The 15973-nt window shown below is 38.3% G+C and overlaps 1 protein-coding gene across 2 annotated transcripts; it reads left to right on the top strand.

Annotated features, from left to right (window-relative positions):
- The first annotated feature begins 966 nt into the window (after window positions 1-966).
- Window positions 967-14425, top strand: nr2e1 (nuclear receptor subfamily 2, group E, member 1). 2 transcript variants are annotated; one of them, XM_074616547.1, is made up of 9 exons: window positions 967-1830; window positions 6171-6316; window positions 7710-7797; window positions 9831-10066; window positions 11573-11719; window positions 12515-12611; window positions 13238-13387; window positions 13572-13677; window positions 14206-14425. In XM_074616547.1, the coding sequence occupies exons 1-9, from the start codon at window positions 1770-1772 to the stop codon at window positions 14366-14368; spliced, it is 1194 nt and encodes a 397-aa protein (XP_074472648.1). In that variant the 5' UTR covers window positions 967-1769; the 3' UTR covers window positions 14369-14425. The 2 variants fall into 2 exon arrangements, with proteins under 2 accessions (XP_074472648.1, XP_074472649.1); XM_074616548.1 differs by lacking the exon at window positions 967-1830 and adding an exon at window positions 1974-2280.
- Window positions 14426-15973: the final 1548 nt, after the last annotated feature.

Genomic DNA, 15973 nt, shown 5'->3' with positions numbered 1-15973 from the left:
TCACACACACACACACACACACACACACACACGCACACACTCCCTCCTCTGCACATAATATAGTAACCTCTTACTGGTCTAACATACTTTAGCATATTGTTTATAGTGGTCAGGATTGAAAGTTTTCTGCAGCACCATCTTCAATTCAGCTCCATTTGTTGTTTTATTTCGAGGATGTGATATTTGGAATTGTGTTCTTGGATAATGTTTATAATGGGATTATTAATTATAAATCTTATAAGGAGAAATGCAGCCTGAATAAGAGCTAAAACACATCTAAATGTTGCAGAAAACATGCGTGCAACACGTTTTTGTTTGCAATGCCTGTTGATCCATGAGCAAGGCACTTCCCACCACTCACACACACACATTCACATTCACACGACCACTCACACACACTCCCTCCTCTGCACATAATAATTAATAATCCCATTATAAACCTTATCCAAGAACACAATTCCAAATATCACATACTTGAAATAAAATAACAAATGGAGCTGAATTGAAGACAGAAAACTTTCAGTCCTGACCACTATAAACAATATGCTGCAGTATGTTAGACCAGTAAGAGGTTACTCTATTATGTGCAGAGGAGGGTTTTGGGGCTCAGACACCAAACAGTGTCATGCTCCTCATTTCCTACAAACACAATTGTGTCTGGTTGCACAGAAGTGCCTTGCTCATGGATCAAGAGGCATTGCAAACAAAAAAAACACGTGTTGCACGCATGTTTTCTGCAACATTTAGATCTAGATGTATTTATTCAGGCTGCATTTCTTCCTTATAAGATTTATAATGAATAATCCCATTATAAACCTTATCCAAGAACACAATTCCAAATATCACATACTCTAAATAAAATAACAAATGGAGCTGAATTGAAGACGATGCTGCAGAAAACTTTCAATCCTGACCACTATATAAACAATATGCTGAAGTATGTTAGACCAGTAAGAGGTTACTCTTATAAGGAAGAAATGCAGCCTGAATAAATGAATCTAGAGCTAAAACACATCTAAATGTTGCAGAAAACATGCGTGCAACACGTGTTTTTTTGTTTGCAATGCCTCTTGATCCATGAGCAAGGCACTTCCCACCACTCACACACACACACACACACACATTCACATTCACATTCACACGACCACTCACACACACACACTCTCCCTCACACGCCAGTGACGTCAGGCTGGAGTTTGGAGTAGAAAGCCAAGTGGATGAAGGAAGTGGAGATCTCCACCCTCTCCAGCCTCCCACTGACACTTCTCATAAATATTACCAAGGCTTTATTTGAGGAACCCTGCAGCACAAAGTCACATCGTGTTGCAGGTTTTAACGAGCTTTTTTTCACCTGTCAGAATACAACAAATTTGATTTTGTTTTCTGTTTTTCTGCACTTGGCACCAGTCGGATGCGCTCCAGGCTGCGTTTTTACCAACTCCAACTTTACGCACCGGTTGTTGCTCCCGGAGCTGGAGAGCTGCTGCTGCCGGTAACCGGTCGCTGCGGTCTGGTTCTCCTCTCTTACAAGGACCCGGACACATCGGAGCCGAACATCATCTGACACAATGAACAACCGAGTGTCTTAATCTGGAGATCTACTCTGTCAAGTTTCGGGACTCTCCGATCTCATCATAAAAGACTTCAAGGAAAAAAGTGCTGCAGGTTTCACCAATTTGTTGTTTTTTTTCAGCGAGAACCAGAAGAGAAAAAGGACTTTTTTTTTTTAATTATTCTCAACTTTATTATTATCATTAAGTCGAGTGTCCATGATGAGCAAACCCGCCGGCTCAACAAGTGGCTGTCTGGATATTCTGAATGTCAAATCAAGTAAGTGTCCTGATGCTTCTGCATGGAGCATATTATTGGTGTTGTTAGAATAAAGTGCTCTAATAATGGTTACTTTCTCTCACATAGAGTGTAAAACATGAACATAAAGCTGCATTCGAACTTAAGTCATTTAACTCCTCAGAATCAGAATCAGAGTCAGAATCAGAATCAGAATTCGAATTCGAATCAGAATCAGAATCAGAATGTTGTGTTTATTGCCAGGTGTAAGAGGTATACACTAGGAATTTGCTTTGGTTTTGTTGGTTGCAAGTCAAACAGTATTATAACAAAAGAATAGATAAAAACGTTAGAATAAAATAAGAATAAAAAAATTTAATTTCTACCAATATACAATATACAAAATAAGCTATAAACAAAAATAAACATGATATATAAACAGATAGTGCAAATATTGCTGGTGTGCAAACATGGTCATGTTCTTAAAGAAATGTGAGTCTGGTGGGAATAGATGTTTTTTTCCTCCTCGAGCACACACACACACACACAGTTACACAGTTAGTGCGTAAACTTGTGTCCATGTCCGATAATTAAAGCGGCCTCAATCTGACATCTCTTTTAAGAAATATATATCTTTGTAAAGTTGCTTTCAAGAGGTAAATAAATAATAATCTGTGTCCATGATCTGAATATTCCTCGTGCTTCACTTGTTGCCTGTAATTTCATTTTCAGCAACTTCTATAAAAGAGTCATAATAAAGTGATAAACAGATAGAGATATTTAATCACAAATAATTTATGATTTTAAAGCTTGTATAAAAGATTCTTCTCTTAACTGCACAGCTGCTTTGCTATTTTAGACAAATTGATAATCTGTCTATATGTGTCTACGTCCGCGCGTTTCTCTACTGTAAAATATATATATATAATTTAATGAATTAATCATGAATGTGTTCAGTGGTTTAAAATTAAATTGTTTTTCTTGTGGTATTGGAGATTTTCTTGTGGCTTAACGTTTGAGATGACATTTTTTTTTCTTAACCTTTGCAGTTATAGGCCTCATATTGAATCGAAATTAAATCACTCTTACATTATAATACAGGCCCTGAAGTAGATTATTGTTGTGTTTTAAAATATAGGACATTTATATTAATTTAACATTTGCCTGCAATGTTTGTCCAAACCTGTTATTCGCTTCAAACTGTTGCTTCTGTTGTTTTATCCTGCTGGAGCTCAAATGTATTCAAATTACAGTTAATAACCAATAAATTAGAACAAACACTACATTATTACAGCTGTCACCCAGGTTCATACCAGCATTATGGGTGGTCAGTGGAAATATTTCCTGCACTCAGTAAAACTTTATTTCCACTCCTTTTTTTTCTTGCCATGATGGTGATTACGTTAATGGAATATGCCATATATCTACAAGCAATTACTGCACACAATGGAGACGAATTGGACCCCCATAGTGGCAAGTTAAATACATTTCCCCCCTTCACAACAAAAATTGTGCGTCATTTTTATTTAATTGACTCTCACCTGATTTATATTTTATTTGAGCTCATCTTGTTGACATTTATGCGTAATTTTCGTTCATCTTTAATTTAAGGACGATTAAAACTATTATTTTGGGAGTGCGTAAAATGAACTTGACTTGGGTTTATTAAATATATGTTAATCAGTAATTGACTCCACTGAGTATAGAGTCAAAAAAAATATTTTTTTTTATTTAAAAAAAATCTATATTCTTATTTATTTTTTATTTATTTAACCTTTATTTAACCAGGAGTAAAAAAAACTCTTTGAGATTAAAAATCTCTTTTCCAAGAGTGTCCTGTGGCCAAGATAGTGCAGCACCACAGTTATACGGTTGCAGACATAAAACATACATAACAATTGAAAACAAAGAGCAAATTACAGAATCATAAGGTATCAAAAAACATTCATCAACATTCAAAACAGCCACACACACACACACACACACACACACCGATAGACAACTACAAATGGAGATTTAACTTATTATACAGCAGGTTGACTTTTTAAAATGACTCCCATGATGACTTTCAACAGGCCATGCAGCTATAAACTCCTTCCAGACATAAATACTACATAAAAAGTTGCTTCTCTTTCTCTATTATTGTAATTATTGTGTCCAGCAGTTAAAAAGCCTGCATGGCCTTTCTGATTCTTAATAATCTGCCAATTGAAGCCCTATAACTCTCCTCCTGAAGTCATTGTTTTTTTGCTGCTCACTAGTTATTCCCATGCTACCCTTTTTGACGGGTCACTGGTGAATCAATGAGCAGGTGGCAAAACGTCAGTGTAATTACATAGACTTGCTTTTCCCTCCAGAATAAAAAAAAAAGAACTCCCCTCATATGCATACAAATATACTTCTTTTTCATAGATTTGAATACTTTGAAAAAAAAAAAAATCACATTTTTTTCCATCTTACACCAGGGGTCGATTTACATACACTTCATTTGAGTTGGTGAAACGAGTTGGTGCGCATTATTCTCATGGTGCAGTGTCACTCCCTAATCCTGGAGGCCTATAGACCTGCCGGATAAAGCAGCTGTCGAGTCCCATTATGAGGGGGAGTTGGCAGCTTGTCGAGATCCAGGCAGTCAGACGAGGTTCAATGGGGGAAAATCATTAAGTTAACACTTTCCCCTAATGTCTCCATTGTGCGCCCTTGGTGCCATTGTCTTAGAGAGCTCAGATATGACGCTTCCCACCGGACTTTATTCTGCAAATGTGCGCAGTGAATTCCCATGCTCGGCCGAGGCTCGAGGCAATGTCCAGCTTCTCTCGCTCTCTACTCCTCATCTCCACCACCACCACCACCACCACCCTCTCTTCATCATCCCAGTACTTCACTCTTTCATTTTTACCTCATCAAGTAAAAAAAAAACAGCAACTATATCAGAAGAACTCGAGTGAAAAAAAGGAAGAAAACACACATCCAGAGAACAACCAAACCAGAATGGACATGCAACATGCTTGCCAATACATTTGAGGAAAACGAGGGAGGGGAAATCTTATATCTTATATTTGTGTTTCATGTCCTTAATTTTACTTTTTTTTTTTTTTAACTTGCATGATGTGAAATAAGTTATTGCTAACAGAATTTTGTGATATATATCTTTGTTGTTTGGTTTGATTGATGCAGTTAGTGTTTGAGTTTTACAGATTTTTCTTTTTTCCTTTTGGAAGTTTTCCTTTTTGTGTGCACCAGAGTGTGTTTTGTTGGGTTATTGGAAAAAAAAACAAGTAATTTGTAGGACGATTTGTCCATAGCTCCATGGTGTAAACCGACTTAATTTTTTGGCATTTACTGTATGTCCACAGTGCCAATTTACGCACGATAACCTGGCAGCTCCAGAAATAAACTGCAAAACTCAAAACTTTCTCAAGTTTTGTGTCAACTTTGGAAACTGTTCTTTCAATTTATCCAGATGTTCAATATTTACGATGCCACTTTATGACATTTTATTCATTTAAAGTCATTTGTAGGACGATTTGTCCATAGCTCCACTTTGTAAAACGACTTCATTTTTGTCATTTACTGTATGTCCACAGTGCCAATTTACGCAGATAACCTGGCAGCTCCAGAAATAAATTGCAAAACTCAGTAAAGCAACGACTTTCTCAGGTTTTGTGTTCAACTTTGGAAACTGTTCTTGCAATTTATCCAGATGTTGAATATTCACGATGCCACTTTATGACATTTTATTCATTTAAAAACTGAGCAAAGTGATGATTCAGTGAATGGTATCTAATTGAAATATGCATGGGCCTCATTTTTGGCATTTACTATATGTCCACAGTGCCAATTTAAGATAAGATAAGATAAGATAAGATGAACCTTTATTAATCCCCGGAGGGAAATTCAGGTGTCAAAGCAGCAACATCAGCAAAACAGAGTGAAACACAGGAGAGGTAAAGGTATATAAAAATTATAAAAACAATAAATAGAGATATAAAAGATACAGAGTGAATGGGTGAACATAGTGTGTCAATAAATAAATGTAGTATGTGCAATAAATAAATGTAGTATGTGCATATGTGCAGTCTATAAAGTGGTAGATAGGATGTATAGTGTAAAGTAAGTGTGCCAGTGGTTAGAGTCCAAGATGGTTGCAGATAGTGCATGTTAAAAGGCAGATAACCTGGCAGCTCCAGAAATAAACTACAAAACTCAGTGAAGCAACGACTTTCTCAAGTTTTGTGTCAACTTTGGAAACGGTTCTTGCAATTTATCCAGATGTTCAATATTCACTTTATGACATGTTTTATTCATTCATTTAAAACTGAGCCGAGTGATGATTCAGTGAATGGTATATCTAATTGAAATATGGGCCTTTTTTTTGTCAGGTCGGATTCTGGACATCCCGTGCAAAGTGTGCGGTGACCGCAGCTCTGGGAAACACTACGGTGTTTACGCCTGCGACGGCTGCTCGGGATTCTTCAAGAGGAGCATCCGCAGAAACAGGACGTACGTCTGTAAATCCGGCTCTCAGGTGAGGCCTCTTATACTTATTTCTTATATATTCTAATTTAAGTAATTTTATCCTCCACACAGGCCATGTGGCAAAGGTGCAACCTCTATAACACTTTGATGGTGTCGTGTTTGCATAATTTTTAGGAAGGAGAATCAAGCAAGTTGCAAACAAAACAGGAAATTGTAGTGATTTGAACCTAATAATCTATCACTCAGTAATATTATATCAATAATCTACAGTTATTGCACTTGTCCCAACACTTATTTGTATTCTTCAGGATTTAAGTGACAAGACGTCCCTGTCATCATCCAAAAACCCATTACCAGCTTTACGCACGGAATGCGCACTTTACGCGCAGATTCCATTCCATTCCATTCTATTCCATTCCATTCGCTTTTCCCTTCTGGCGCTGTGTTAAGTCTCCCTTGATGAGCCTAATTGTGTCATGCCTGCACCATTAGGTATTGGGCTAAACAGCGCGCTGCTATAATGTACCAGGTGTAATCCAATCTAATGTGATGACTCGGAAGGCGAGGATTTAGGCAGCAGAGGGCGGGATGGAGTACTTATCCTCCTGGGATGAGGAGCCGCAGGGGAGCAGCTCGATAACTACACGATAATAGGCCGATCTTTCACCTGGAGATTGGCCTCCCAGGAGGAGAATAGCAAGAAGCCTTCGGTGGTGCAAGCTGAGAGACACACTGAAGGCTGTAACTCTCTCTCTCTCTATCTCTCTCTCTATCTCTCTCTTCCTCCCTCTCTCTCTCTCTCAATTCAATTCAATTTGCTTTATTGGCATGACTGTCAGGTGAACAATATTGCCAAAGCGCCAATTCAATAATAAATAAAAATAACAAAATAACAAAATAAAAACAAAAACATACATATATATATATATTATTATATACATATATACAATTCATTAAGCAAATCACAATATATAGATATTTTAAAAAGAACATGCATGTAAATGTAAGAAAACAATAAAGTAATTAATGTTTGTTGTGTCAATAAAACAAACAAACAAATAAAAAACAATTAATATATTGCAATATCAAAGAATAAATGTAGAAAAAAAAAAAAAAAACATTAAGTAGAGGAGTAAATAAAAGGCAGAGTGTGAGTTACATCTATTATGTGTGGTCGTTGTGGTTGTCTCTTAGGCTGTGACATGCACTGACATATCCTGCAGCTTATATGGCGATGAAACTATTTTCTCCAAGTAGATGTTGTATTGTATCTTGATCAGAGAGGGAATCGAAATCTTGGAGTTTACATTTAATTTTTGTAAAGAATTTGTTCCTAATTTCTTAACTTCTCTCCCTCTCTCTCTCCCTCTCTCTCTCCCTCTCTCTCTCTCTCTCCCTCTCTCTTCCTTTCTCTCTTCCTCTCTCTCTCTCTCTCTGTGCAGGGTGGCTGTCCTGTAGACAAAACTCACAGAAACCAGTGCCGAGCGTGCCGATTGAAAAAGTGTCTAGAAGTGAACATGAATAAAGACGGTAAATGGGTTTAATTGAATTATCACTTTGGGGCATAGACACGCCATGCTGTGGCGTTTGGGTTGGAGGTGCAGCAACTCGGATGGGAGTGTATTAAGGCTGTTAATGAAGGCTGAAAGGAAGCAACAGGTTGATAATTAGCTTCTCTTTACTTGTTTTAAAGGGGGATGTTATTTACTCTGTGGGAGAATTAATAGATTACACACTGTTAAGAATTTCCCAGTAAAATAACAGTAAAGACAGCAGGGTTGCCTTTATGTTACTGTAAAATTAACATCATTATACTTTCGCTGAAATGTACAGCTTTGTACTGTTAATGAAAAATACAGTTTGAACTTTATTAATTCCACAGTATTTTACAGTTAATTTACTGTTTAAAGATACATAATGTAGCTGTTTTCCACCTTTCTTTTACATTATCTTACTGATTTGTTTTAATGCACTATTTAGGTTGTATTTTTTACATACATTTTAATAAACATAATTTTTTGCCTAGATGAATAGACTTAGCAGGTTACAGACATAGGAATAGGCACACTAAATAAAATTAAATGGATTTGATGCGCGTGTGCGTAGTTAGTTTGGAGCGCCCGCAGCGCGGCGCGCTCTGCTCCTGTTTACCTGCTGTAGTACTGCAGGTAACCGGATCGGCTTGTGAGTGCGCGAATGTTGGTTTGAGGGAAAGGACAACGCATTTGGGCTTTGCAGGGTAAGTTAAGAAAGAAAACGTAAACAGAAAACTGTTCTCCAACTTTTCATTGTGAAAGAGCAACAATGAGTCATGATCATTGGTCGTTGACCAGACCTGTTACTTCTCAGTCAATCCGGCCGACCAGTCCTGAGACTAACCAGGCTCTCTCTCCAGAGGAGGTCTGAACCTGGTCCCCGCGGCTCCTGTTGTGAGAAGGGCTGATAGTCCTCATGTAGCTCAGAGGAGAGCCGGTCCTAGCCTCTACTCCAGACTGACGCATTGTCAGAAAGGAGCTGTCCTCTAGGCTGACCTTCAGTGACCTTCAGTCAGCCTAAAGGAGAGGTTCCGGCCGGATCTGCTCCGAACAACCTAGCTTTCCAGCCAATCCCCTTCACGGGTTTCCCCTTTAGAAAAAACTGATAGTCCTCATGTAGCTCAGAGGAGAGCCAGTCGAGCCTCTACTCCGAACTGACCCAGTTGTCAGAAAGGAGCTGTCCTCTAGGCTGACCTTCCAGTCAGTGACCTTTCAGTCAGTGACCTTCCAGTCAGCCTACAGCAGAGGTTCCGGCCGGATCTGCTCCGGACAACCTAGCTTTCCAGCAATCTCTTAGGTAGGAAATTTGTACCTGATCGCAGCGCGGGTTCTATAAGTAAACTTTTCGAGCGAGGACTGTGACGTCAGTCATGACGTCTGTGTTGTCATAAAGCCAGTCATAACATCAAAGACGATGATCTCCGATCAACCAATCAGTGAGCTAAATGCGATAGTTTATTCAACGTCAGCATAAACATTATTTAATGATATCATGAATAGCTCTGACCCAGAATCAGGGTTATTAAATGACCGTATTCCAATGATGAAATATAGTCATTTAAATGCTGTTGAAACAACAGTTATACTGGATGTAACCTGGACATTTAATAAAAACTTGTTGTGTGGAATCAGGTCGGAGCGTCATAGCCCTTTAACATTGTACGTAGTAATGTGCAGAAATTGTCAGGAAATAACAGTAAAGTAAGATGAGCAAAATCAATATAATGACAAGTTGTAGTATTACAATTAATTAATATTGGGTAATTATAGAGTAAAATCAAAACAAAATCTCTTTATGACTTTATGACAGCTGCTAAATCAGGCCATGTGGCAGACGGATGCTTTGGATAAAAATATAATCAAATAATCAATCAACGGGTGTAAGGTGATCCACATGTATGCAGAAAACATTCAAGTATAGTATTGATACAATTCTGCATGAGTCAAGCTTTACCTATATAACACTTAAACTATAATAAACTAATTAGATTAAATAAACATTCCTTCACTCTGTGTCTCGTTTCACAGCCGTTCAACACGAGAGGGGGCCTCGGACGTCCACCATCCGCAAACAGGTCGCCCTGTATTTCCGGGGCCACAAAGAGGTGAACGGATCATCGACCCATTTCCCAGGATCCTCTCTGCCCGGCCCTCCCTTCTTCACCACTGTCACGCAGCTGGAGCCTCACAACCTGGAGATGAGCGGAGTGGCCACCACGCCGGAGAGACAGGCCATGGTGGGGCTGGCACAACCCACTCCCAAGGTATATTATGGGCAAACTGTTATTTTTTTTTGTGAGCAATTTTGTATCGGTATTTAAGCATAATTATATACACTGTAACTAATTGCTGTTAATTTACAGCAGGATTTCAACAGTATTAACCTGTTATTGCTAAAAACAGTGCTTTACTGTTAATATAAAAGAAAACCTGTTAAATTACGCTCATAGGCCGTTTTTTTAACTATAATGCATTCTTAAAAAACAGCACTTTACAGCTGATCAACTGTCTAAAGTATCATCAGTAACAGTTTCATGCATTATTTGTTGACATTTTGGGACCTGATCTGCACATGTGAGGCTTGTACATTGTACATGATTGTAAAATCAGTGAATTAGCTTTATTGTTCTTCACTTACATGTTGTTCTGGTTTGCATTCTGTGCTTGTAGCCAGCTATAGACAGACATTTTGGGAAAAGTGTCAACAAGTCTAGCATTTTTCCTAAGTGCCTTTGATTGTATTTAGTGTGACTATTCCTATGTCTGTAACCTGCTAAGTCTATTCATCTAGGCAAAAAATAATGTTTATTAAAATGTATGTAAAAAATACAACCTAAATAGTGCATTAAAACAAATCAGTAAGATAATGTAAAAGAAAGGTGAAAAACAGCTATATAATGTATCTTTAAACAGTAAATTAACTTTAAAATACTGTGAAATTAATTTTTAAAAAAACAGTTCAAACTGTATTTTACATTAACAGTACAAAGCTGAAAATTTCAGAGATAGTATAATAATGTTAATTTTACAATAGCATAAAGGCAACCCTGCTGCCAGTTCTTTACTGTTATTTTACTGGGACATTCTTAACAGTGTAGGGTGGGGTTACAAATTGATAGATCACCAACAGAGTAAAAAAATATAATCACAAATGTCCATGTACTAATCAATACAAAATTGGCAAGCAGCTACAGAAAAGAAAAGAAAAAAACCAACAAACAGGAAAAAGAAAAATAACAACAACAAAAAATATTTAAATAAAGTATTATAAATAAATAAATATTTTAATAGAAACTATTATTATTTTTATTATTTTTTCTCCCAGGATTTAATAGTAAGTTTATGAGGCTAGAATGCTTAGTTTTTCACCTCCAAATAAATGAGAATCAGTGTACTGATCAATCTATATACTGTGCTTTATTTAGTTTTTACTTGTCATTTATAACATTTAATGTAATTTATCATCAATTCCTTCAATAGTTTATGATATTCCGTGGATATTTTGTATTATAGCCTTCCCAAATGTTATTATAGGATTACAGTTTTTCCTCCGTAAGGGTTAGAAGTTGAAATTCTTGTCCAGATTTAGCAGCCTGTAAATCCGCCTATTAGATTTCTCACTGTAAATCCATCACAAGCAACACTAATCATTATAAAACCAGGTGCTGGGGCTTGGAATTTGACCTTTGTTGTTCACCATTTCTGTGAACTGTATTTCTCTCTAACATAAAATGACACATGATGATGATGATGATGATGATCTCTTTCAGTATCCCCATGAAGTCAGTGGCACCCCCATGTACCTCTACGAGGTGGCGACGGAGTCTGTGTGCGAGTCAGCAGCGCGCCTCCTTTTCATGAGCATCAAGTGGGCGAAGAGTGTTCCTGCATTCTCCACTCTCCCTTTATCTGACCAGGTACACACATTATCCTGCAGGGCCTTTTAACGAGAGTCGATTTGGTCCTTAAAGGTCCCATATTATGCTCATTTTCAGGTTCATACTTGTATTTTGTGTTTCTACTAGAACATGTTTACATTCTGTTATGTTCAAAAAAACCTTTGTTCTCCTCATACTGTCTGCCTGAATATGCCTGTATTTACCCTCTGTCTGAAATGCTCCGTTTTAGCGCATTTTGACGGAATTGCAACAGAATTGCGTTGCTAAGCAACAGTTTGGGTCCATGTGCACTTCCTGTCAGCTGATGACATTCACATACACTGCAACCAGGAATAAACTGGGACACATTTAGAATGTTTACGTTTAAAATTGTGTAAAGGGTCTACATTTTTTCGACATCACGAATGGGCAGAAATCCTGACAGCTTGTTACAAATACAGAGTTTCTGAATACGGGCTGTATGTATTTCCCTGTGGATTGAGTGTTTCGATACTTTCACAGTATTTATATAGGACTTAAGCCTGCTTTATAATAAACAAACATGAAAATCTCACTTTTTTATAATATGGGACCTTTAAATGACGCTTCTGATTTGATTTAATTTCAGTTTAAACGATTTTTATATCAAATCACAACCCCTTAACAAAACTAACTGCTCTGTGTGCAATATGGAAGAAAAATACCCATCATTACGCACAAGTTACTATTGCATTAATAAGATTCAAAACAGTTTAACTTGCAATAAATCATTGATTCATTGTGGTGTACAGTTAGTATACAGTTGAATAACACCGAAACTATTCCTCTTTGCAGCTGATTCTGTTGGAGGACGCATGGAGGGAATTATTTGTTCTGGGCATCGCGCAGTGGGCCATTCCTGTGGACTCCACCACTCTGCTGGCTGTTTCTGGTATGTAACAAGGCACGAGAGACTGAAGCTTATCTGAATACAGGCCTCTAACAGGCCTCATAAGATAAGATAAGATAAAATAAGATGAACCTTTATTAATCCCCAGAGGGAAATTCAGTTGTCAAAGCAGCAACATCAGCAAAAAGAGTGAAACACAGGAGAGGCAAAGGTATACAAAAATTATAAAAACAATAAATAGATATAAATGATACAGAGTGAATTGGTGAATATAGTGTGTGCAGTCCGTCAATAAACAAATGCATCATGTGCATATGTGCAGTCTATAAAGTGGTATATAGGATGTAAAGTGTAAAGTAAGTGTAAAGTGCGGCAGTGGTTAGAGTCAAAGATGGTGTGTAAAGGTAGATAGTGCATGTTTAAAGGCAGATTGTGCATGTTTAAAGTTCTTAAAGTCCTCATATGGGGGTCAGCCTTGGTTGTGGAGCCTGATGGCTACCAGCATGAAGGACTGACCCAGGCGCTTTGTGTTGTGCCGAGGGGGGATGAGTCTGTGGCTGAAGGTGCTCCTCATCTTGACTAGATCATCATGAGCTGCACATGTAAATGTGTTAGCACTACAGTCAGTGACTGCATTTAATGACATTTTCTCCATGTTTATTTGGTAGGAATGAACACTGAAAACACGGAGTCTCAGCGGATGAATAAGATCATATCTGAGATACAAGCACTTCAGGAGGTGGTCACCAGATTCAGACAGATGCGTCTCGACGCAACAGAGTTCGCCTGTTTGAAATGTATCGTGACATTTAAAGCCGGTGAGTACTATTGACTCAATGCAGTATTTTCCCACAGTATTCTCATTTAACCGAACGAGGGTTCAAAGTATTTCACTGTAAAGAGCCCTGAAGCTTCTCTGCATTCTGGAGAAGGAAGGGAAATTACAGAAAAATATATTTTTTTCAATAGCTTTTAATAACCTTACGCCTTTGTCTTATACAGTTCCAACGCATGGCAACACAGAGTTAAGAAGTTTCCGCAACGCCAGCGCCATCGCTGCACTACAAGACGAGGCACAGCTCACTCTCAACAGCTACATTCACACCAGGTAATAATCAATAACTCAATCAATCTATATAATATGTATCATGTTTCTCACTTACCGTCTCCTGCAGGTAACTATGAGCAGCCAGATTCATTATAAAGTTAACGAGGCAATAAGTCACTGTGTGGCATCCGGTAATTGTGCGCAGGTGCGACAGCTGAACCACGTTTTTAATTAGCAGCTATTTGTACCACAGGTGTGCGTTAATAACAGAGAGAGAGAGAGAGGGAGAGAGACACACACACAGAGAGAGAGAGAGAGAGACACTGAGAGAGACACACACAGAGAGAGAGACAAACACACAGAGAGAGAGAGAGAGAGAGAAAGAGAGAGAGAGCCAGAGACAGAGACAGAGAGACACATAGAAAGAGAGAGAGAGACACACAGAGAGACACAGAGAGACACACAGAGAGAGAGAGAGAGAGAGAGAGAGAAACACAGAGACATAGAGAGAGACAGAGAGAGACACAGAGAGAGAGAGAGAGAGAAACTCCATGTTTTTGACCCCAGGTGTGTGTGGATGTGTTTCAGGTACCCGACTCAGCCGTGTCGCTTCGGGAAGCTGCTGCTGCTCCTGCCGGCGCTGCGTTCTGTGGGCCCGTCCACCATAGAGGAGGTGTTCTTCAAGAAGACCATCGGCAACGTGCCCATCACCAGGCTCCTCTCAGACATGTACAAGTCCAGCGATATATGAATTCTCTCCATCTGGGAAAAAAGACTTGAGCTGAGGGCCCAGAGAGCAAGAGAGAGAGAGAGAGAGAGAGAGAGATACCCACCCAGCAGCCGACAGAATGTCAAATCATAGCAGCAGGTGTAACTGTGGGCTTCAATTATTGCTGAGCACAACAATCTCTTAAAAATAGGCCAATAGGCTCCTTCGAAACAGACTGCAACACATCCGGAATTCACCAAGTAGCCTGTTAACAGTCGCTCTATAGTTAAGGATTAGCCTGTAACTTTCATTCTAGTGTGATATACTGCAGTCTCTGGTGGCCACAGGCACTGCTTCAATATCGCCTATAAAGACTCTGGAGAGCACCTGCCTGACAAAGAAATGTTATATATTAAGAGTGTCTGTGAGACCAATGAGCTTGACGACCAATTCAGTCTTTTTATTGCTGTGATCAATCCCAATGGAGGAAACCAAAAAAACAAAAACAAAAAAAGATGACGCATGCGTAATGGAGTGGATGTGAATCGCTGTCCCTCGATCCGGTGCTGAAACCAAACGCACAGGGCGACGAAGAAGAAGAAGAGGTGACAACACTATGAAGAACTATAGGGGAGAAAAAGACTTTTATGCCTCCTGACTGTAAAACTACATTCATCTGAAGATGGTGTTTGTATTTAAGTGGTTTACTGTCCCGTTTGTGTCGGTGTGTCCTGTTTGAGACTGTTTTAGGTCGATTTTGTGAAGTTAATAGGCACTAACACTGGATAAAAATAATATTCAGCACTTGGAAAATGTTGTTGTGGCCTGTGATGTTTTTATTCTGCTGTAAATATTTGGAGTTATGACTATTTAGAGTTGTAACCGAGAGAATAAAAGACACTGAATTAAACTGCTTTCAAATAACCTAAAACTTAATGGTCAATAATGGTGATGCTCTTCTCACATCTAAATTTTGTTCTTGATATAAAGTACAATTTAAGAAGATTTCCCAGTAACATTATATAATACGGGTACAAAACACATGCTTAAGTAATAACTAATGATGATTTAATGCGGGATATATCATATAAAAAAACGATTAAGTCACTATGAGTTTATGCAATAGTTTCACTATTTTATGATGTTTTACGATGAAACAGTTAATAGTTGAGCCCTGATAGTTGCAGCCATACATACACTAGAGTAGATGTTAAAAAGCATGTACACACACTGCTAAAGCACCGGCTAAACGTGAGTTAACAGAAATTGAAATCTCAGTAGAGCTGCAAAGATTAATCGATTAATCGCCAACTATTTTGATAATCGATTAATCGGTTTGAGTCAATTCTCTGATTCCAGCTTCTTAAATGTGAATATTTTCTGGTTTCTTCACTCCTCTATGACAGTAAACTGAATGTCTTTCAGTTGTGGACAAAACAAGACATTTGAGGACGTGATCTTGGGCTTTGGGAAACACTGATCGACAGTTTTCACCATTTTATAGTCCAAACCACAAATCGAGAAAAATAATTGACAATGGAAATAATGGTTAGTTGCAGCCCTAGATAGGTGTAACGGTTGTGGCAGTACCTAGTGGAATGTTAGACAGGTCAACAGTCCAAATCAACAAATGTAATTATGCGCGGA

This window comes from Sebastes fasciatus, chromosome 18 (genome assembly GCF_043250625.1).
Source record: "Sebastes fasciatus isolate fSebFas1 chromosome 18, fSebFas1.pri, whole genome shotgun sequence".
Classification (NCBI taxonomy): Eukaryota; Metazoa; Chordata; class Actinopteri; order Perciformes; family Sebastidae; genus Sebastes; species Sebastes fasciatus.
The sequence above is the reverse complement of the archived record's forward strand: the minus strand, read 5'-3'. Positions and strand labels throughout refer to the sequence as shown.

Bases quoted from the DNA above. Each gene is read 5' to 3' on its own strand.
- nr2e1 (XM_074616547.1), top strand. From the start codon at position 1,770: ATGATGAGCAAACCCGCCGGCTCAACAAGTGGCTGTCTGGATATTCTG. The intron at 7,798-9,830 runs GTAAATGGGTTT...CTCGTTTCACAG, and splicing joins AGTGAACATGAATAAAGACG to CCGTTCAACACGAGAGGGGG. The intron at 13,388-13,571 runs GTGAGTACTATT...TGTCTTATACAG, and splicing joins TATCGTGACATTTAAAGCCG to TTCCAACGCATGGCAACACA.